Here is a 23,892-nt window from a genome sequence, read left to right as displayed (position 1 = left end):
CTGACTTCAGTTCTGTTTAGTATGGAGTATGTCCTGTTAGGTAACCATTAAACTTTTTAATAGGAAAGACCTTTTAAGGTCAAAAGTTAGAAGTTAAATTGTCTTGAACAGACTAGTTCTTTGTGTAATGTAAATACAAATATATAAAAGATAAATACACATTGTACCTTCAGAGGGGCCTCATTTGGCCATCTTAAGCCTTTAATACATAAAAGGAAAAAATGAGGTAGGAAAAAAGTTTTGATAATCATGAGTAAAGTGGAATTTCCATATAGTATTTTGAAAGTGGGGGGGGGAAGGTTATAGACTTTCCATTCATTTTGTTAATACAATATGTGCATATAATTTTGCACCTCTTACTGTTTTCTAATCAAAATAATGTTTATCATATTTTTCTTGAATGTTGTATAAAAATAAGTATCTAGTTCCAGTGTTACTCCAAAAAGTTATAAATTCACTTAATTCTTTAAAAGGGTATGTAATTACCAGTGTGTGACCAGTAACTGTTTCCATTCTGTTCATACATTAACCCTGTGGGTTCCAGACAGTGTATATGTTTATACAATCACAATTTCTTTTAAACTCAGACATTGCTGAAAATATTATTTGCCATTCAGATATTGAATTAGGATAAGATACTTGTTTGTATTAAAATAAGTGAAGCTAAACGGTGCTACAGTAACAAACAACCAAAAAAATCTAAGTGGCTTACCCAACAAAGTTTTACTTCTTCCTCATTTTCTGATAATATTGGGTGTAGTTTGGAAGCAGCTCCATTTTCTGCACTCTGGGAACCAGGCTTTAGAAGCTGCCCCTTTCTGGGATATTGCCATTTTTGTAGTGGAGGAAGATGGTAGAACCACGTGGGGGTCTTAAAGCCTGGAAGTGGCACATTACTTCAGTTCACATTTCATTATACGAACAAGTCACATGGCCAGTCCTTACATGAGTGGAGCAAGAATGACGTTGAGTGGAGCAAGTCTTCCCACAAGGAACGGCAGGCCTAGGGAAAGAGGGGCAGTATTTTGACAAGGATAATTTCCCATATTACTTTCTTGTAAAGATAAAATTAAATATGTAAGTATTTAATGAGAAAAAAACTTAAACTTTTCCTAAAGTTTAATAGACTATCTCATTAATTTAGAAGTTGATAAGTTATACAACCATGTTAAAGTTTACCTTTGCAGTATATATGTTGTTAGGGTTTACTAAAACAACGAATAGTGTGTTCTATTTCAAAGTGCTTAATCTTAAGGAAGCAGGTTTTTGAGTACCTAAAAAGTATGTATTTGCATTAACCAGTATCCCAGGGAGTATTCTGGTGGAAAACTAGTCCTTAGGCATCAATATGGAAGAATGTTTCTGGAGTCAGATATGTTGGGGGGACTGTGTACTATACTCACTTCTTGGATATTTACAGTGTACATCAGAATGTGAAATGCTTGGAGAAATCCTATTGTTCATTTACCTTTGCTTAACTCAGTAATTCCCAGATACACTTACTTTGGAACCTGTTTTACTATGCAGTACATATTAAATTTTCTTAAGGAAATCATGACATGAGGAAGTTGGTAGGCCAGTTACAATTTCTTAGATCTGGCTCCTGCTCAGTACTAGTCAACCTCTTTGTTAATTGTACTAGTGGTTAGTTGGTCTATGTAATTGAAAAACAAGTGCATTTTATCTTTAACCTCAGGGTATCCTAGTTCAAGGAGATCCCCTGGTAGAAAGAATTACTCTGAATTGCATTCAGTCTGTTTTCAAGTGTTCTTTTGGTTTAGGGCCTGAGTCCTGGGTCTAGATCCTTAAAGATGCCCTCAATACCACCCATAGGCTCACATTGCCTCAGAAGTCTTGTAATGGCATAGCATAGCTGACATTTTTAAGGTTAAGATTGTGAGATAAAGTTGTTTTTTTGTTTTTTGTTTTTTGTTTTTTTGTGGTACGCGGGCCTCTCACTGCTGCGGCCTCTCCTGCCGCGGAGCACAGGCTCCGGGCGCACAGGCTCAGCGGCCATGGCTCACGGGCCCAGCCGCTCCGCGGCATGTGGGATCCTCCCGGACCGGGGCACGAACCCACGTCCCCTGCATCGGCAGGCGGACTCCCAACCACTGCGCCACCAGGGAAGCCCGATAAAGTTGTTTTTAAATTGAATTTTTAAAAAATATTAAGACAAAAACATGACCAAATTCATATTTTACACCTTTTTTTTTGTTCATGTAATGAGAAAACAAAGATGACATCTAATAAATTAAAATGTCATCGCAGACATTAATCCATCCCTATAAAATCTTATAATAGTTATTAAAAATTAATACAGACTTTTCTGTTTTTTCTTTGCTTTCTGTTATGGTAAAATTTAATATGCAGAATAAAAGAAGTCAAATTCAGGGGTCAACAACGACAACTTATAGAACTGGATAATTGAGAGTTGATTTTAGATAAGAAGTAAGTGTTGGTGGTTCTTTTTATGGAATGCTTATATATATCTACAGCTCAGCCAGCAGGAGTGCCAGAAATCTTAAAGAAGAGCTTACATAGCTGTTCAGTGAAAGGAGAGGAAGAAGTATTTTTAATCGGCAAGAACTTTCTGAAAGGAACTAAAGTTATTTTCCAAGAAAATGTTTCTGGTAAGTAGGCACAATACTGCCTTAGAAATTGTTGCGTGTTTCACTTTGTTATAAAGATATAGTTGTAGCTACAAAGTAAAAAATTTTTCACAATTTTAGTAAGTCACTGTTTTTATTTCAATCAGATGAAAACTCTTGGAAGTCAGAAGCTGAAATCGACATGGAATTATTTCATCAGGTATAATTTAAACTTTTTACAGTTTGATTGCTTACTGAGAAATTGAGTTTTGCTCCAAATTTTCCTGCATTAACAAATTTCTTCTTTATATGAGGTTGACCTAAATCATTTAAAGTTTCTTTCTTGGATTTCTTTAACTGAAATAGATTTATTCCACTGATGCTAGAAATGACAGTTCTCTATTTGAAAAAGTTAAGAGCATTAGCAAATTACCATTGTTAATGAATGAAAGATTTCCTAATATTTATTTGCTCTGAGGATTTGGACTATCTTAACGTACTATTTAGTTAAATCAAAGGAAAACATTTATTGAGTACCTGCTATGTGCCAGGTGTTTTATACTTGTTAGTTACCTTTTTGCATTCAGAAGCACTACTTGTTACACTTAAAGAGTCTATATTTGTAGGACCTTGCTATTTATTGTTTTCCAAATAACAAGGAAAAAAGTTTGAAAACAAGGATAAAGAACTGACTTAAGAATTAGTATGTAGAGTGGATAAGACCAACCTCATAGAAGTTGAAACTAACAAAAGAGAAAGACAAACTTATGAATAAATCAGATATAAGGCATACGCAGAAGACTGGTATGTGTAAGTACAGTTCATAAAGAACAGAGAAGCAAAAGAACACAAATCAGAGCCAGCCAAAGGGAGAGACTATACATAAAGTAAGGTCTGGGAGGGTCCTGAAGGTGAAGCTTCCTGTCCTCAGGGATGCCTTACCTTCTCAGCACATTGATGTGTGACAACATAGGCAGTACATACAGAGTACTGCCTGTTAGGAAGCTCATCCAAGCTATTGGTATTCAGAGTTTTTATTTGGGTTGGATCACATACTGCCCGTGCAGCTAACCTTTAGTCTCCAGTTCCCCCAGAGGTTGGAAATGATATGACATGTTTCAAAGCTCTCTTCATAAATTACATTGTTAGACTTTTCAGTGGCCAAAGCCCCTAAACAAACGAAGATACTTCTGTCAGACAGGACATTCTAGGGGCCTAGAGATCACCTCCCAGTAGACAAGGGAAAAGACTATACCTCACTTTGAGTTAAATGAATTCTTCACTACAGAGTATCATTTAAGGTAGAGCTTCCTGAATACCTAGACAAATGCTATGCAGAAAGTTTTCCTACATGCTGTCAAGAAGAGATAATAGGACTCAGCAGCCATTCCTTTGTCACATTTAACATCAGATAATCTCTGTTAGACTAGTCTTAACTGAAATTCTAGTACCTTCTTTGTCACTAACAATCTGTGTTACCTGTGTAAGACAAGTCTCTCTTTTGCCCCACTTTTCTAATCTGTAAGATAAACTCTTTTACTAGATTATTTGAGGTTCCTTCTAACTCTGGCATTTTATGATTTCTTGTATAACTTGTTGATCAGACCATTCCCACTTCAGAGCTTGTAAGCTCTGAAAAAGATTATCTGCTGGAAAAAAGAAAGTCGTTACTTTGAATCCAAGCAGATTTTTCTAAGAAATTAAAATTCAGGGACTTCCTGGTGGTCCAGTGGCTAAGACTCCGCACTCCCAATGCAGGGGACCCAGTTCAGTCCCTGGTCAGGGAAGTATTATAGATCCTACACGCATGCTGCAACTAAGAGTTCGAATGCCGCAACTAAAAGATCCCGCATGCTGCAACTAAGACACGGCGCAGCAAAAATAAATATTTTTAAAAGAGAAAAAAATTAAATTTCATATATTCTTCTCCTTTTACCTCAGAGAACATTCTGCCTGCTCCACAGGTCTCCCAATCCTTTGTGTGTTTTGTCTGTATTGTACTCCTAGCTCAGTGGTAGTTAATTGCTCTTAATTTTTGGGAGTAGTATTTTTAAAAAGCTTACTATCACTACCTACAATTTACTTAGTTTTTAATTCAAACCACTTGTAGAATTTCTGGATTCAGATTGAGGAAGTAAGAAGAATTAGTATGAAAATAGGTTCATTTGGCTTTTAAAAGGTTTCGGGGGCTTCCCTGGTGGTGCAGTGGTTAAGAATCTGCCTGCCAATGCAGGGGACACGGGTTTGAACCCTGGTCCAGCAAGACCCCACATGCCACAGAGCAACTAAGCCCGTGCACCTCAACTGCTGAGCCTGTGCTCCAGAGCCCGCAAGCCACAACTGCTGAGTCCGTGTGCCACAACTACCGAAGCCCACGCACCTAGAGCCTCTGCTCCACAACAAGAGAAGCCACCACAGTGAGAAGCCCACACACTGCAACAAAGAGTTGCCCCCGCTCTGTGGAACCAGAGAAAAGCCCATGCACAGCAACGAAGACTCAGTGCAGCCAAAAAATGGAATAAATAAAATAAAATAAATTTTATAAATAAATAAAAGGTTTCAAATTAGATTTGCTTAAATACGCTCTCCAAAGCAAGTGGAGTAAAAGGTTTGTTTAAATAAAATATGCATCTGACTTTTAGATACTAATTCTGTTACTAATTACCAAGAAACAAGTTTTTATTCAGAAGAATAATTTCAGTTATTGAGTTTGCCAAATATGTAATTTTAAGACCGGGAAGATACTTCACAAATCCATCCATTCAACCATCTCCTTAACTGTAGGTAGGACTGCTTTGTGATGTAGTTGCAGTATTTAAACAAAGGAAGGTGGGCAAGATTTTAAGATTCTGTTTCTTAGAAGTTGGATCACTGCAGGTACATTTTTTGATGGCCTCATGGGCAATTGAGTATGTGCATTCAGATTTTTGCCCCCTAATACCTGTGGATGTACACACATTTATATATGTTTTTGCACCTGAATTAGAAGTGTGATTTTTTTTGAGATGGCTAACTGGATTCAGGAAGCATTCTATTAATGCCATAAATAAGCTATATATATTTTTTTAAATTTATTTTTGGCTGTGTTGGGTCTTCGTTTCTGTGCGAGGGCTTTCTCTAGTTGCAGTGAGAGGGGGCCCCTCTTCATCGCGGTGCACGGGCCTCTCACTATCGTGGCCTCTTGTTGCGGAGCACAGGCTCCAGACACACAGGCTCAGTAGTTGTGGCTCACGGGCCTAGTTGCTCCGCGGCATGTGGGATCCTCCCAGACCAGGGCTCGAACCCGTGTCCCCTGCATTAGCAGGCAGATTCTCAACCACTGCGCCACCAGGGAAGCCCCAAGAAGCTATTTTTAAATGTATAATGTGACTATTTCAGAGAGTGTTTTATGATGGCTTAGAAACAAATTAAGTGCTCAAAATCTTGGCCTCATTTGTCACATGTTCTATTCAACTGAGTCAACCAACTACTATAATTAAGTAAAAAATGTCATCACATTCACTTCATCCTCAGCTATCACCATTGGCCTCCTGCATATCACATACTCAGTATAAAAAGAATAATCACTACCCCTTGATATTCCTTCCCAATACTATAACATACTAGGGAAGAAGAGAACAAGTCAAATGTGGTTCATTGTGTCTTCTAAGAAGAATAAGTGCTGCTGAAGCATTTATGGAACTCTTCCTTTCTCTTAAAAGGATGCTTCTACCACTATTTTTACATACAAAAAAATGACTTTGATCTACTGAGGTTTGGGTAAACTGAACCCTATTGACTTTAAATGAGAATTAAAGTGGTTAGGAAGTAGTGAACTGCATTGTATGGTAACTGACATTATGCTTGGTGGACATATTTTTTTCCTGAATATATATTCATTCTTTTTTTCAACAAATATATTTGAGTATATTTTGTGTGAGTTGCTTAACCATGGAGATAGAATGAAGAACAGAACATCCTAGGTTCTCATGGAGGTTACATTCTTTTGGTTGGAGAGGGACAAAAAGAAGCAGATAATCACAGTAATTTCAGGTGGTGATAAGTGCTATTTTAGAAATAAACAAGATTATGTGGTCAGATTGGAGAGGGGTGCTACTTTAAATAGGATTGTCAGAGAGGGCTTCTCTGAGGAGATGACATTTGAATGAGACCTGAAAATGGATAAGGAACTAGCCATTTGAAGAGGTAAAGGAAGAGTTTTCCAGTGAGAGAGAACAGAAAGTTGTAAAGGCTCTGAGGTAAAAATGAATTTAGTGTGTTAAAAGAATGAATTTACTGTGTTAGTGTAAGAAGGTCAATGTGACTGGAGTGTAACAAGCTGGAGGGGAAGGGGAATGAGATAAAGTTGACAGGGCAGAGACCTTGTAAGCCATTGTAAAACACTGGTATTTTACCTTAAAAGCAGTTTTAAGATTAATGTCCCGATGCTTTTAAATATTACGTTTTTTCCCCTAGTCAGACTTTTTAAACTTTACAACTAACAGGAAATGTACTTAATTATCATATTTTATTTGAAAATTTTAATTTAAACATTACTGCTTTTCTGACTCTTATAATTTTCTTTCAATTAGAATCATCTTATTGTGAAGGTTCCCCCATATCATGACCAACATATAACTTTGCCAGTATCAGTGGGAATATACGTAGTGACCAATGCTGGAAGATCTCATGATGTTCAGCCATTCACTTACACTCCAGACCCAGGTATGTCAAAATAAAAAGTTCTGAATCAAAAGGAATAATTAACTTCTAGTTCTTTGGAAGAATATGAAGAAGACCAGCCAACTTAAAAGAGAAAGTTGTGTGCTAAGATGAATTGATATCAGTATTTTTTGAAGATGGCATTATTTCCTAAGAAGATGGCCACCAAACACTGCTTTTACTCTTATATTAAGGGAACTGTTTCTGCCTTATGCTCTAATAATAAAAGAAAAGCTAGAAATGCTCTGAAGTCAGGCTCTCCAGAGTTGTCATACAAGTTACTCCTTGGTAAGAATTACCATTCATTGAGTACCTCTTATGTGCAGAAAGGTGAAAGTGACGACTTTGAGAAACTGCTAATAGTTTTTAGTCTGGCTGGCTTATAGGATGCATTTTGGGAGAGGTGAGAGATAGCTTGGAATGATAAGTGATAATATCACAAATAGAATCATATGCCTGTAACATTTTCAAATTTGTGTTATCAAAAATATCAAAGACTTCTGGTGAATAAATATTTTATATGTAATTTTAAGCATTTAGGTAAAACAGGTGCTTTAGAAACCAGAGCAGTTGCTTATAAATTTAGATCTCTGGGTAAGAAGTGTCCTAAGAGTTTTTTGCCTACATTAGTTTAGTTGCCTGAAGAAGAGAAGGCTTTTCCTGGAGAAGCAGAGAGAACATTTTGGAAATGGAAGCTCTTCACATGTTTTGTTGACCTAGGCTTGGTTTCTGCCATGCTTACCATGGTTTACTCCATTCCTATCTCAGGAATCTTTAGAGCTAGAAGTTCTTCCATATCTTTACGTTTACCGATATGTTATTCCCAAATAGTTCAGGATTCAGTGAGGTACAAAGTGAAAAATGGTAGCAAGGAAAGAAAGCCCTGGCAACAAAAGTGATGGAAATAGTCGCTAGGACAGAGTTATAACTAGTCTTGATAATTACATTCTATCACTTAATGTGATCTGTTCCCTTTTTGTTCTTTTTAATCATGTCTGAGTTTGACAATATTGGTTATTTCCCACCAGTTTGCTACAAAATTGTGCCATAGTATAGCACTAATGAAATCCTTTTAGTATTTATCTCAGAATAAAAGATCACAAGTAGAAATTTCAGACAGAAAAAGGCAAAGTTTGGAAATAATATACTGGCTTCAACAAAACTAGGGAAGAGGATATTGGTTTATACTTAAAGATGAAATAGTTGATTGTTTTCTTTCTAAGAAGGCCTCAAAAATCCAAGAAAATTTGATTTAAAACTAATGGTAGTTAAAGCATTTTAGTAACTGCTAGTTACTAAATATTAACATTTAGTATTTGTGTGAGGAGGAGTTTGCTCATAGGGGGAGAAAAATGGCATACAGTAATTAATTGTGTGGGAAGGGAAGAAGGAAGTGTGTGTGTGTGTGTGTGTGTGTGTGTGTGTGTGTGTAAATAGCCTTAAAGTTTTCGCCATCCTGAAAATACTGAGGTTTTGTGGTTTTTGTTTGGTTTTATGATCAATAATAAAGAACTTCAGGACTTTGAAGTGCTTAGCATCAGCACTATGAATCTTCATTTCTTAGTGATGAATGCTGATTATTAAAAATTTCCCTTTAATAAATTGCCAAATAAAACAGCTTTTAAGTGTTCTGTTTTAAAGCCTACACTAATCGGCTATATTTGGCCACATTTAGGCAATCACTAACATAGTTTATTCTTTTAAGTATTTCCCCCTTGTATACATCATATATAGCAGTCGCCCTCAGAAACTGTTAATTGAATAAATATATAATATGCAAATTTTATAGTGAGATCCAGTGCTTCAGTTTCAGCCTTTATGATATAGCTAATTAAAGAATCTTCCCACAATTTCACTTTTTTTATATTTTATAAAATGTGAGCATCTTTTTAGGTGTTCATGTAAGAGAATATGATTTCAGGAAAACTTGGTTATAGAAAATTTGTACTGTCCCATTATGATAAACTAATTGCTTTTGTGATTCCTCCAGGGACTGTGGTTAAACATTTGAATAGTCAGTGGTGTATAGTAATTGTAACAGCTAGAACAAGGCCCAGCATAATTTTTGTGAGTCAAGAGTAGAAATGGCAACTGCTACACCATTTTGCCTAAATATTTAAAAGTTATAGATAAAAATAACAAATAATTAAATAAAATATATTCTATCCTCCTAATTTGACCAAAATACCTTCATAATAACCTGGAAGGCCAGATTCGAATTGAGGATTTTCAAACTGCTTGGAGGTCCAAACTGGGATATGACAACATGAAGAAAGAGGAATCCCCAGGCTGGCACCCTTCTTTCCCCTCTACTGGCTCCATCCTCTACCTGGAGGGCGCTGATGCACTGGCCAGTGCTCATAAGCTCTGTTCACCCTATAGGCCTGAGATTTCACACATGGTTTATAGAGTAGTTGTGCAGAAAATTTTGGGATCTTGTATACTTGGTACACGGTCTAAAAGTAGGATTGGGGCAGGGGCTCAAGTGTACATAAACTGGCTGGCTCCGCATGGTCTGCCAGACACAAGCCCCTTTAAAGCCTTCTGAGTCTATACTGCCAAAAATACATTGCATGTACATGCTCTTAGGCACTTAACTTTGCAGAGTCGTAAAACCTTTGTTTCATTGCCAGTTAGTCACTGAAGCATTGCTTAGCCATTAATTTGTTTTACTTCCATCTATTAAGGCACAGAAATCTCCTTAGTTATTTTTTGCAGTGACTCTGCAGTAGTAATTGCTATAAGAAATGGAGGATAAAATATTTATTCATAATTTTTTGTTGCTCTAAAGACAAATGACTAAAACTTGTTTTAAAAGTAGAAATTAAAAAATTTTTCAAAGATGAGTTTCCATTTTTAAATCTGTAATTACTAGAATTAATGTTATGCTTTAAAATAGTCTATGGATTTTTTTCTCATCAATTCTATTCAATTGATAGTTCATTCAAATTATCATTTGTTGGACCTCGTGTGCAGCGCAGCATGCTTAGATAAATTTTTTTACTTCATTCTTAGAAGATGTGTACCTTTTGTCTCTTTATTCACAGTTAACTATCTCTTTATATTCTCTATAACCATCATTTTGCATTGTCATGTGAAAAATACATTGAAAATAAGTTGACTCAATTCCCATTTTGAATAAATAAGGGAATAAATAAAATAAATAAATACAATGAAAAATAGAAATTAACATCTATTTAAATAAAATTATTATAGTCATTTTAAGTAAAAACCTGTTTATTTGGAATTTATTTAACTTTACCATTCAGAACTGATCTCTACTCTCACGCTCATTAAATTTAAAGTTTTCATAGTAGATGTACTTGATATGTATAGATATAGTAGTGTAGTAATTCTCCTTTAATAATAGCAAAGATTATGTTTTCTAAGGCTTGCTAAAAAGAATAATCATAATGTTATAGATTTTGTATATTCATCACAGTTTTTTAAAAAATTTAGCTCAATTGACTCTGAATCAGTATTATTTTAAATAAATCATTCATGTAGGTAAATGTTGAATTTTTTTTTCATGCTAGTGTTACAGTATATTTGGTAAGTTTAAAAATCTCATATCAGTATTCTACTCATATAAATATGTGTACTGTTACAAGAAAGATTTTTTGAAGTTGCAGTTGTTTTTATTTTGTTTTAATAAGTAAGTATATGTTTCTGCCCACTGGGAGACAGGTGCATTTTAGAGCGTAGACTGGTGATTATAAAAACTCATCTGAACCTAGAATTTCTGCTAAACAAATAATTTAATAGTGCTTTGTGAGAAGATATTCCAGTTAAAGAATTTTAAGATACACGTTTTGTTAGGATAAGTTTAAATAAATACATTAATCCTTTTTGTTTGTCTTAATAGCAGCAGCTGCTGCTTTGAATGTAAACGTGAAGAAGGAAATATCTAGTCCGGCAAGACCTTGCTCTTTCGAAGAGGCCATGAAAGGTACCGAGTTAATTCTGCTCAAAAATTGTAAATTAGTGATGCTATATATTTTCTCTAGCAAACCTTACTATTTTATTTTCTCTTGTGTACTTGGAACACCTTGCAGGTTATCTTCCATATTGTAAAATAAATACTTGTTTGACTTTACTGAATGCAGAGACTTGCTTCCCAACTTGATATTTCCCTTCATTTACCATATAAACAACTTTTTTTTTTAAACGTGTTGGAATAGAGAAGTTTTTGTTTTGTTTTTTATTCCCTAATATTAAAAATCTTAAAAGTATATATAGAATACAATATATAAAACAGCCTTATAAAGCTTCTTGCTGCCAATAAGAGTAGTTGACATTGAGACTAAAGAGACCAAAATAGAAACTATTGGCATTTGAAAAAGTTGCTTTAGGTTCTTTAGGTACCATTCTTTCTTCTGACACCATTATTTCCAAACAGAAAATGAAGATATCTTCAGGATGTTATAATGTGTTTCTCAATTATGATGCTTTTGTGCCATTACATATGAAGATGTCAATTGCATAATGGCCATTGATTTATTCCTGTAATTCTAGCTTTTACTTATATTTTTCTGCCATGAAATTCATGAGTTAAATTAAATTTTAAAATTTTGTATACTTATATTTTTAAGGGGCATAATATGCTTAATACATTTTATCAAATACAGTGGATTTTTTTTCCTATTGTCATAGTAAAATTCAGCATTCATATATATATTCAGTTTAGTATAGCTTGCCATTATAATTTCTATCAACAGTTCCAAAATAGATTAATTAGGAATTATGCACAAGTAAGTGCATAATGATCTGATTTAACTACAGGAAAATTTACAAGTTTCTGCTAGGGATAACCATGGCTAATGTTTCTCGAACATATATTAAATGCTAGGCAGCATTCCACACTCTTTACCACCATTATCTCATTTAATCTGCCAAGTCTATGAGATAGGAAATTTACGATTGTCATTTCACAGGTGAGGAAATCAAGGTTCCATAGAGGAATTTAAAAAGACAGGTCGAGGGGGCTTCCCTGGTGGCACAGTGGTTGAGAGTCTGCCTGCCGATGCAGGGGACGCGGGTTCGTGCCCTGGTCCGGGAGGATCCCACATGCCGCGGCGTGGCTGGTCCCGTGGGCCGTGGCCACTGAGCCTGCGCGTCCAGAGCCTGTGCTCCGCAACAGGAGAGGCTGCAACAGTGAGAGGCCCGCGTACCGCACAAAAATAAATAAATAAAATAATAAAAAGACAGGTCGAGCTTTAGTGTATAAGGTAACATCTAAGCAATAATAATTCAAACGATGTTTATTAGATGAATAATACCATAATTAATCAATCATTAAAGAAAGTCAGGGACATTTATGGTCTGTCCTTTGCTAACTTTGATGTGTTCCTGCTTTTCTGCAAAAACTCCTTCATGCTTCTTTCATAGAGTATCAGGCTGGTGGGACACTAATGTAATCCAGTGTGAAATTTCTCATAGTGAAGGTTAAAAGGTTTTAAATGCTATGTTTAATTTTTGGTAATAAAATGATTTAGTCATTTGATCAAAATCTTACAAGCCTAAAAAATGGGTAAGAAACACACATACACATATTATTATTTTTCACAATTCAGACCTTCTTATTTTGACAATTTTATCAACTGAAATCATGTAAAATAATTTTATGAAGATATAAAATTAAATACTAAACTATCTTATTAGTTAAAATTTTTCATTTGTCATTTTTAAATACAGTACCATTAATTGGAGATTCCTGATCAGTTAAACCAACAATAGCTTTCAACTAGGAATTTCCCTTGACAAATAGCTTATTTTTGTGTTTCCTTGAAATCAGAGCTTTGGTATAATGCCCAGGTGCCCTCTGAGAGATTTAATTAGGTATGCTTTAATGATGAAGACTGAGCAACATAAACGACTTTTAAATTTGTGTTATGGCATAACCCTCCACATAACATTCTTTAAAATAGCCATCAATTACAGTAAGATTTAGAACTTGATACATAAATAGGACATTATGGCCAGACATTGAAAGCTTTCACCTGCAACAAGTTTCTCATTCCTCGGAGAGGGTTTGCAGGGGGAGGTGGAGAGTAAGGGGGATAACTGCACAACTGCTCAGTGAGATATTAAGGCTAGTGGTAAAGCATCATGATTCATTTTTCAGTTTTACCCAACTGTGTATATATTAACACAAAAGTAATACAAATTACATAAGATAAAGTGTACAGTGTAAACTATTGTTAACAGCTTCCAGAAAGTTTTCTATATCTATATACGTACAGGAAGATGTAAGTGAAAATTCTAGACAGATCATTCAAAAACTCTGTGATGCAGGTTTAGGACCCAGGGATAGAGTATTGATGTGCAGTCTCTCAGTTTTAGCTTTGTAAAGAGTGGTTAATTGGATGAATGTGAAAAAATAGTTGCCAGCATATGTTTTTCTCTAACTGGTTGCAATTATGTGAAAAGTTTTAGGAGCTTGTAGGAATCATAGAGATAATGTAGTTCAATCTCATTTTATAGGTAAATAAATCAAAATTTAGAGAAGTTAAGTGATTTGCTCAAGGTCACACAGCTAATAACTGACAGAGGTTGCAACTTAGATTTCCCCCAAAACTCTGTATTCTTTTTACTCTATTATTTCCATCCCTTATAAATCTTAATTTGTATTTTAACCAAATGTATTTATATATGACCTAAGTGCTGCTTTATGACAACAAACTTAGCAAAGATTTTTCTAAGTTTCCAAAATTGTTATTATTTGGCATGGATGGAAGGAGAACACTCTTTAAAAATTATTTGGCATAAACTATCAATAACAGTATTCTTCATAAATTCAAATTGATATGGGGATGGTTAAATATGTCTGTCTAATTTACTTTCTGGGGAATTCCCTGGTGGTCCAGTGGTTAGGATTCCACGCTTTCACTGCTGTGGGGCTCGGTTTGATTTGCTGGTCAGGGAACTAAGATCTCGCAGGCCATGTGGCATGGCCAAAATAAAAATTAATAATTTACTTTGTGGATTTTCTGAATTGGCTTAAAACTTCTCCCCCAACTTCTAGGTAGTACAGACTTTACTTGTTTGTATGTTTTTCCTCTTTCACTAAAATGTAACCTCCAGGTAGTAGGGCTTTATCCATCTTATTCATCACTGGATCCTCATAACCTAGAACAGTGCCTGGAACTTTGTAAGGGCTCATTAAATACATAGTGAAAATGTAGGAAGAAAAGATACTAAAAGCCATTTAGTATTATTTGCAAGTCCGTTAAGATACAGTTGTGGGTTCTGAGAAAAGATAGTGTAGACTTAGCCCAGGCGGTGGTGTAAAGGTGACGGGACATCTGGTTCCTCAGTTTCCTTCTTTCTCCATTCCTGGATTGGAGGAAACACCTGAACATGAGGAATCCCAATGCTGGGCAGCCAGGGCCAAATCCATACCCCCTAACATCGGGTACCCTGGAGGTTGCAATCCTACCCATCCACCACCTGCCAACCCTACCTTTCCTCCAGGCCCCTTTCCCACTCCCCCAGGATCACCCCAGGGGAATCCAGCTTTTGCCCCTAGTGGACCTGTCATCGTGTGCCACAACCACGTAACCAGGATGCCAACCCACAGGTCCTTACCCCCCTGCATACCTACCACCTGCCCTTGGCATGCATCCTGTGAATCCTTTGGCTCCTGGCATGGTAGGACCAGGAATGGTGATCCACACGAAGATGCAGAAGGAAATGAAAAAAGCTCACAAAAAGAAGCACAAACACCACAAGCATGGCAAGCATTTCTCCTCCTCCTCCTCCTCCTCCTCTTCCTCCTCTTCCAGCAGTGACTCTGACTGAATACAGGGCCTGGACTCTTCCCTCAAGTCCCTCCAGTTGTGCTCTCCCATCAAGCTTCAGATGCCATCTTGTACGGGGGGAAATTAGCCCTTGAGTCTCTCCCTTCCCCACCCCAGCAATCTGAGCCTTACTCTGCTTTTCAACCCTAACTGGCTAGGGAAAATGGGAAAAGAATTGCCATGGGCTGGCGAAGGCCGTATTCTCACTGCTTGGATAGAACTTTTTGTTGTTGTTTTTTTTGCGGTACGTGGGCCTCTCACTGCCGTGGCCTCTCCTGTTGCGGAGCAACAGGCTCTGGACGCGCAGGCTCAGCAGCCACAGCTCATGGGCCCAGCAGCTCCGCGGCATGTGGGATCTTCCCAGACCGGGGCACAAACCCGTATCCACTGCATCGGCAGGCGGACTCTCAACCACTGCGCCACCAGAGAAGCCCGGATAGAACTTTTAGCTGATGAGTTTTACAAGAGTTTTACTTTTTGAAGATGGTGAAATTTGAGCAAAATGCTGAAGACAAGTCTAAGATCTGTAAAATGTGATTTTTTACTTCTTTTTGTAATACTTTTGATTGGGGAGATGCTATGGAAATTTAATTATGGAAAACAAAAAAACAACCTGTACCTTTCTTGTAATTGTGGCATGCTTGGGTGATTTAGTGGCAAATAAACATTTCCCAGCAGGCCTTTTTTTGATTGCACTTACTGCAAGCCTGCTGGGAAGTGGAGCCCATTTTTGGCTGATGAGCTCTGACTGCCATTTTGGAAACTAGTCTCTACTCCTTAGCTCAGTATGCTCCCTCAGGTCCTCCTCTCATCTCCAATTCTCGGTCCAAATAAAGCTGTTTTTCCTGAGGGGGGTGGTGGGGGAGATAGTATAGACCCACTTTTCCCTGTTTCTCCTTTCTAAATCTACTTAATACCTTGGAAGTATTCAGCAGTATAAAATGACTTTGAAATATAGAAAAAAGGAATAGGACTGGCTATAGAACTTACAGAACAACACCAAGTGAGTTAACTGGTTTTCTTTTTATCTCCAGTTTATCTGAGTTGGGCAGCAGTTGCGACTCAGAACTGGCAACAGGCATAGACAAAATAATAAGTCTGTAAATAAGCATGAAAAGCCTGTTCTCTTTGGCCAAAAGATCAGGAAAGGGAAATCCCAGTAGAGATTTAGTGAGATGACTCGTACCAAGTGACAGCAGCTGACCCACTAGCAGTGTTTGGGGGCCAACCCATCCCCAACCTATCCCCCTGTAATAGCAACAGTAGAATTTGGAAGGGTTAGCCCACCCCATTCCCCACATCCGCCAACTAGTAATGGACCTGATCTGCCAACAGTGGAACCAGGAGGCCCAAAACACAGGACTCGTATGTGCCAGCAGCAGCAGGTCAGTACGTCTGCAGGAGTGGCAAGGGCAGAACCCAGGGGGCCAACCCATCCACCACCCCACAGCAGGCAGCAGCACACAGGCTCCCTCCACCTGCACTGGTGGTACCAGTAGGCCCTGTGTGTCTCTATCCTTCCCCCAACAGTGGAGAGAGAACTAGACCTGGCAACACCTGGCCCTCCACCAGGGCCATAGTAAGATCCAGACCAAGTGTCTCCCAACCCTCCATCCAATGGCAGAAGGCAATCCAGGGGCAGAAGGTAAACTAGACCAGGGTCTCCCAAACCTCTGCCCAGTGGCAGAGAGCTATGCAGCCCAGACCCCACAGTTCTTGACCTTGTACCCAGTGGCAAAAGACAGCTCATGTAGTTGCTTCCCTTCCCCAGCAGCACCAACAGTGATATAATGGGAACCCCATTAGTACCAGGAGACCAGAGAACATACCAGGAGAAAGGTTTTCCCTCCTGCAGGTCCAGCACCCCTCACCCCCACCTAATGACACCAGGCAGCCCAGGGAAGCACCTTCCACTCCTTCAGGCAGCACCAGCAGGATTCCAGCTGGAGCTCACGCAAAGCTAACACAACAAGCAGATCAGAATAGGGCTCAGAAAACTAAATTATCATTGGCCGTACAAAGACTTTATGCATATGGCCATAGAAAGACTTGTATCTTTGAGCACTAGACAAAAAGTCCTTTCCTTGTTTGTCTACGCTAGTAGACATACCTATTTGTGAATAGTCTCCTTAGGAGAAGTAAAAGACTCTTGCTCAACTTATTCCACCTATTCTCACTTGCCAGAAGAAGAAAAGTCACACTAATAAGAATTATTCTCTGGGAATTCCCTGGCTGTCCAGTGGTTAGGACTTGGGCTTCCATTGCCGTGGGCCAGGGTTTGATCTCTGGTCAGGGAACTAAGATCCCACAAGCCGTGCAGTGAGGTCGAGAGAGAGAGAAAGAGAGAGAGAGAGAGAATTATTCCCTAAATAAATTTGGGGCAAATATGCATATAGATCTGTTAAGCAGTAACTGTGTAGGTGATGCATTTTTTGTCAATGGATATTTATATGCAGTGTCTAATTGAAATGTAATATAAACTTGTTTTTAGATACTGAAATTTTTTAGGCCAGAAATACTGTTAATGAAAATATGTAACACTATAAGATTAACCAAACAGCCCACAACAAACTAAATTGACTACGATAAAGGAAAAGTAAAATTAATTCATTCATTTCTTCATTCAACAAATATTTATTGATTACCTACTATGCATCAGTCAACAACAACAAAATCTCTGCCTTCATGGAACTCATATTCTAATAGAATTCAAAAGCAAGAATAGCAGTTGATATTACAGGATCAACGTAAGACAACACTAATGGTCTTTCAGATTGTCTTGTGGGGTGGGCCTGAATTACTTCTAAATGCCTGCCCTGTGCATGATCTGAAGCTTTGTCTCAGACAGAATTGGATTGTGAGTTGAATCATATTGGTATTGATAGTATCTAGGTGAAAATAGGTCCAGAGAACTCATGAGTAAATAATTAATTTCTTAGAGTAATAAAGCATAGAATATTGAAAGTTAAATGGGCACTTTGCCCTCCCCCAGTATAATCAATTTCCATAGGAATTGTTTCTAGCCAGCTGGCTGTGAGACAAGCTGAATAAAGACTAGAAGGTTTCAAATATTTTTAAATCAAAATATTTACAAAGATAACTATCCTGCTCATATACCATATTCCATTTTAAAACCCTCTTTGTAGCCAGGATTTCTTCTCAATATCAAATTAAGAAATCTATGTATAAAGATATCAAATCACTATGTTGTATACCTAAGGCTAATATAATATTGTATGTTAATTATAATTCAATAAAAAAAGTTTAACAACTGAGCCTTCTGGGGAATCTATATTTCTTTACACAGGGTCTCAAAGTAGTGGTAAACCTTTAGATCAGAATTTGGCTATGTGTTCAATTTAGAAGACTGCCATTAGTGATTATCAGTATGCTCCACTAAGTGCCAATGGCAGGCTTAAATAGACGAAAAAGAAGAAAGAGAATCAAGAGGGAAAAATAGTTATAATGAAGTGGTAGAACTTACCTATCTGCTATGTATTGCCTTTCCTTGGTTGTTAATCTATTACTACTTCTGAAAATACAAGTAGATGGAAGTAGAAAAATACTTGTTGGTTTTGCTTTGGAAATTTAATTGGTAAACCTAAAATAGGACTTAAAATTTTTTCTTTTCAGAAGTTTAAGTACTATCTAAGAGAGAAATGTGTTCATGTGTCAACTTGGCAAATTCAAGTTTTCTAAGACATTAATTTAGAAAAGTGAAATCTGTTTGGTTAATTGGTGGCATCTTTTAATGAGAAGCTTGGGTTTTGTTGAGGAAAGAAATGTTCAGACAATCCTATGGCCTTTAAAAAGTTTGGCTTTATACTGCCAGGCAGCCAGATACTAAGAGGAGAACATAACAGTTGTAATTGAGTAGCTTGAACCTCCTAGAGATTTCCAAGCTGTATCCTATAATATATTATGGTCATGTTAAGCAGTGTATTCATTCAGGCACCTTGGAAGGGTGCTGGGGAGTATCACTTCATAACTGAAATGCTCAATTGTCGATATTTAACTCATAGTCTCAGGCTTTTACCAGGAGTCCTCAGGGCACTGATACTTAAAAAGAGGGAAGGCAAAGAATTCCCTGGTGGTCCAGTGGTTAGGACTCTGCACTCTCACTGCCAAGGGACCTGGGTTCAATCCCTGGTCAGGGAAGTAAGATCCCACATGCCGCGCAGCACGACCAAGAAAAAAAAAAAAAGGGCACATTTTGATACACCAGTTTTGTATCTCATGCTACCATCATAGCATCAAAAAATAGACGTTTAAATCATGACTAATGTCAACACACAGTAGAATGAAATAGTTGATGATTTCAGTGATTTTAAACTTTTCTTTCTTTTTTTGATATGTGTGCAGCAATGAAAACTGCTGGATGTAACTTAGATAAGGTAAATATTCTTTCTAATGCTCTGATCACTCCACTCATATCAAGCAGTGTGATTAAGAGTGAAGATGTTACTCCAATGGAAGTAACAGCAGAGAAAAGATCTTCCCCTATTTTTAAGGTGAGCTGCATTGACTAGTGCCCCACATGTTAACCTCAAATATAAAAATTGCTATATTTTGAGTAGTTTGATTTCTTTTCCCCATATTTATGCTTTTTACTTCTCCTATTTCTTTTATATCTGTTTCTCTTTGGATTCACTTAATGAATTTTGCTTTGCAGAGTAAATGATTTTATATTCAAATAAAATAGCCTGCGAAGCAACTTCCAATATACATTTTTTAAAACATCTTTATTGGAGTATAATTGCTTTACAATGGTGTGTTAGTTTCTGCTATATCACAAAGTGAATCAGCTATACGCCAATATACATTTTTGACAAGGGAGGGATTAATACATTAGCTAGACCTTTGTGATGTGTGGTATTAATGAAAGTACTGGTTTTAGCATTTTCAAAACTAGAGACATTTTATTTCCTTTTCTCCACCAGTCTTTTCCTAAAGCTCCTTTTCCATTTTACCTTTGTTCCCCCCTCTCAATAATGTTACCAGTGATCCACAAATGGACATATTTTTAATTTGGCTATTAATTCATCAACCATAGAATTATTGTGTTCTTACTCTCCAGCAGCTGATTATTCTTCTACTTATTTGACTATCTTTGCTTATAATACTTATTTTAAAATCCTGATGACAGTAAGGCATAATGTTATCACTGAGAATCACAGCCTTACACCTGTTTTCCAAATAATAATATAGAGGGTAAAATTGGCCCTGCATATGTTTTTATAATAATAATAATTTTGAAGTATCATATGAGTTCATTTAATATTTATATGTACATGTTATTTGGCAATTTTTATTTTTTAGACTACAAAGACAGTTGGATCCACTCAACAAACATTAGAAAATATCTCTAACATAGCAGGAAATGGGTCTTTTTCATCATCATCATCATCATCTTCCCACTTACCTTCTGAAAATGAAAAGCAACAACAGATTCAGCCCAAGGCATACAACCCAGAGACCCTGACAACTATCCAAACACAGGACATTTCACAGCCTGGTACCTTTCCAGCAGTTTCTGCTTCTAGTCAGCTGCCCAACAGTGATGCACTACTGCAGCAGGCTACACAGTTTCAGACAAGAGAAACTCAGTCTAGAGAGGTATTACAGTCAGATGGTACAGTGGTTAATTTGTCACACCTGACTGAGGCATCACAGCAACAGCAGCAGTCACCACTACAAGAACAAGCACAGACTTTACAGCAGCAGATTTCATCAAATATTTTCCCATCACCAAATAGTGTGAGTCAGCAGCTACAGAATACAATTCAACAGCTGCAGGCAGGAAGTTTTACAGGCAGTACTACTAGTGGCAGCAATGGAAATGTTGACTTGGTCCAACAAGTTTTAGAGGCACAACAACAGTTATCTTCAGTTTTATTTTCTGCTCCAGATGGTAATGAGAATGTTCAAGAACAGCTTAGTGCAGACATTTTTCAACAAGTCAGTCAAATTCAAAATAGCGTAAGCCCTGGAATGTTTTCCTCAACAGAGCCAGCAGTCCATACCAGACCAGATAATTTAATAGCTGGAAGAGCTGAAAGTGTTCACCCACAGAATGAAAACACATTATCTAATCAACAACAGCAACAACAGCAACAGCAAGTGATGGAATCATCAGCTGCAATGGTGATAGAGATGCAACAGAGTATCTGCCAGGCAGCTGCCCAGATTCAGTCAGAGCTATTTCCTTCAACTGCTTCAGCAAATGGAAACCTTCAGCAGTCTCCAGTTTACCAGCAGACTTCTCATATGATGAGTGCGTTATCAGCCAATGAGGACATGCAAATGCAATGTGAATTGTTTTCTTCTCCTCCTGCAGTTTCTGGAAATGAAACTGCTACAACCACCACACAGCAGGTTGCAACTCCTGGCACTACCATGTTTCAGACATCAAGTTCAGCAGATGGAGAAGAAACTGGAACACAAGCAAAACAGATTCAGAACAGTGTCTTTCAGACCATGGTCCAAATGCAACATAGTGGAGACAGTCAACCTCAAGTTAGCCTTTTTTCATCTACGAAAAGTATGATAAGTGTTCAAAATAATGGTACTCAGCAGCAAGGTAATGGTTTATTCCAGCAAGGTAATGAGATGATGTCACTCCAATCAGGGAATTTTTTGCAGCAGTCTTCTCATTCACAGGCTCAACTCTTTCATCCTCAGAATCCTATTGCTGATGCTCAGAACCTTTCCCAGGAAACTCAAGGTTCTATTTTTCATAGTCCAAGTCCTATTGTCCACAGTCAGACTTCTACAACCTCCTCTGAACCAATGCAGCCTCCAATGTTTCACTCTCAAAATACCATGGCTGTGCTACAGGGCTCTTCTGTTCCTCAAGACCAGCAGTCAGCCAACATATTTCTTTCCCAGAGTCCAATGAATAATCTTCAAACTAACACAGTAGCCCAAGAAGAACAGATTTCATTTTTTGCAGCTCAGAATTCAATTTCTCCACTTCAGTCAACATCAAACACTGAGCAGCAAGCTGCATTCCAACAGCAGGCTCCAATATCACACATCCAGACCCCTATGCTTTCCCAAGAACAGGCACAACCCTCCCAGCAAGGTCTGTTTCAGCCTCAGGTTTCCCTGGGCTCCCTTCCTCCTAATCCAATGCCTCAAAACCAACAAGGAACAATCTTCCAGTCACAGCACTCAATGGTTGCCATCCAGAGTAACTCTGCATCCCAGGAGCAGCAGCAGCAGCAACAGCAGCAGCAGCAGCAGCAGCAGCAGCAGCAGAGCATTTTATTCAGCAATCAGAATACCATGGCTCCAATGGCATCTCAAAAGCAGCCACCACCAAACATGATATTCAACCCAAGTCAAAATCCAATGGCTAATCAGGAGCAGCAGAACCAGTCAATTTTTCATCAACAAAATAACATGGCCCCAATGAATCAAGAACAGCAGCCCATGCAATTTCAGAACCAGCCCACAGTTTCCTCACTTCAGAACCCAGGTCCTGCCCAGTCCGAATCATCACAGACCTCCTTGTTCCATAGCTCTCCTCAGATTCAGTTGGTCCAAGGGTCACCCAGTTCTCAAGAGCAGCAAGTAACACTCTTCCTTTCTCCAGCATCCATGTCTGCATTGCAGAACAGTATAAACCAACAAGACATGCAACAGTCTCCCCTTTATTCCCCTCAGAACAACATGCCTGGAATCCAGGGAGCCACATCTTCACCTCAACCACAGGCTACTTTATTTCACAACACTACAGGAGGCACAATGAACCAACTACAAAATTCTCCTGGCTCTTCTCAGCAGACTTCAGGAATGTTCTTATTTGGCATTCAAAATAGTAAGAAACTCTTTCTAATTTCTCATTTCTTAAATGTTATTGGTCGAAATGGTCACATTATTATTACTAGAAGAAAGCACAACATAGTGGTTTTAAGAGCACAGATTGTAGTTTGACACAATTGAGTTCAAATCCCAGCTATACCACTTACAGACTGAGACCTTAGGATATTTGACCTGCATGAACCTCAGTTTCCATATCTAAAGTGGTGGTAATATTACATACTTGAAAAGGATATTGGAAGGATTAAATGTGGTAACATATATAAATGTATGTGTTTGCCATTTTAAGATATAAACTTGAAAGGAAAATGAAGTAAGAATGACAGAAAATTTTTCAGCCAATTAAAGTAAGTAGTTTCCAAGGATGTAGAAAACCATGTTTCTTTAAATGTTTATATAGCAAGGAAATTATATAGGACTTATGGTGATAACTAAGCATTGTTGTATTTTTATACTGCTTAGAGGAAACCTAGGATGAATTCTACTACTGTTCAATGAAAACCTTCTTGGAGGCTGTCAGGTGCCTCACTTTTAACTCTATAATGAGCAAACACAGTAATGAATTTATCCCAGGCACTAATAAATACCTTCTTATGAATCTTAACAGAAAATAAGTAATCAGGTAGCTTCTCTATTTTAAATATCTCTGCAGACTGTAGTCAGCTTTTAACTTCTGGACCAGCTACATTGCCAGATCAGTTGATGGCCATAAGTCAGCCAGGCCAACCGCAAAATGAGGGCCAGCCACCTGTGACAACACTTCTTTCTCAGCAAATGCCAGAGAATTCTCCATTGGCATCCTCTATAAACACCAATCAGAACATTGAAAAGATTGATTTGCTTGTTTCATTGCAAAACCAAGGGAACAACTTAACTGGCTCCTTTTAACTGGATATGTGAGTATTGCATTTTGGCTTTTTTCTTATTGAAAAACATCAATAAATTTTATTATTCTTAGCAGATTTGAGTTAAGTAATAAC

The 23,892-nt window shown here is 37.6% G+C and overlaps 1 protein-coding gene and 1 pseudogene across 9 annotated transcripts in view; both read left to right on the top strand.

Moving 5' to 3' along the window:
- The window catches only part of NFAT5 (nuclear factor of activated T cells 5), a 126,888-nt gene that overhangs the window by 94,752 nt on the left and 8,244 nt on the right, over nucleotides 1–23,892 (top strand). For 6 of the 9 annotated variants that reach the window (XM_024763096.1, XM_024763094.1, XM_024763103.1 and 3 more), the window contains 7 exons: nucleotides 2,496–2,630; nucleotides 2,756–2,808; nucleotides 7,160–7,292; nucleotides 11,155–11,238; nucleotides 19,451–19,599; nucleotides 20,408–22,910; nucleotides 23,565–23,808. In XM_024763096.1, coding sequence (XP_024618864.1) covers nucleotides 2,496–2,630; nucleotides 2,756–2,808; nucleotides 7,160–7,292; nucleotides 11,155–11,238; nucleotides 19,451–19,599; nucleotides 20,408–22,910; nucleotides 23,565–23,800 — 3,293 coding nt within the window. In that variant the 3' untranslated portion in view covers nucleotides 23,801–23,808. The remainder of the gene's footprint in view (nucleotides 1–2,495; nucleotides 2,631–2,755; nucleotides 2,809–7,159; nucleotides 7,293–11,154; nucleotides 11,239–19,450; nucleotides 19,600–20,407; nucleotides 22,911–23,564; nucleotides 23,809–23,892) is intronic. The other 3 variants (XM_024763097.1, XM_024763095.1, XM_024763099.1) reach the window with 2 other exon arrangements.
- Nucleotides 14,443–15,285, top strand: LOC112411794 (proline-rich protein 13 pseudogene; annotated as a pseudogene).

The sequence above is a fragment of the Neophocaena asiaeorientalis genome, unplaced genomic scaffold (genome assembly GCF_003031525.2).
Source record: "Neophocaena asiaeorientalis asiaeorientalis breed wild unplaced genomic scaffold, Neophocaena_asiaeorientalis_V1.1 scaffold678, whole genome shotgun sequence".
NCBI classification, from domain to species: domain Eukaryota; kingdom Metazoa; phylum Chordata; class Mammalia; order Artiodactyla; family Phocoenidae; genus Neophocaena; species Neophocaena asiaeorientalis.
Note: the sequence above shows the minus strand (reverse complement) of the source record. Positions and strands in the feature narration are given on the sequence as shown.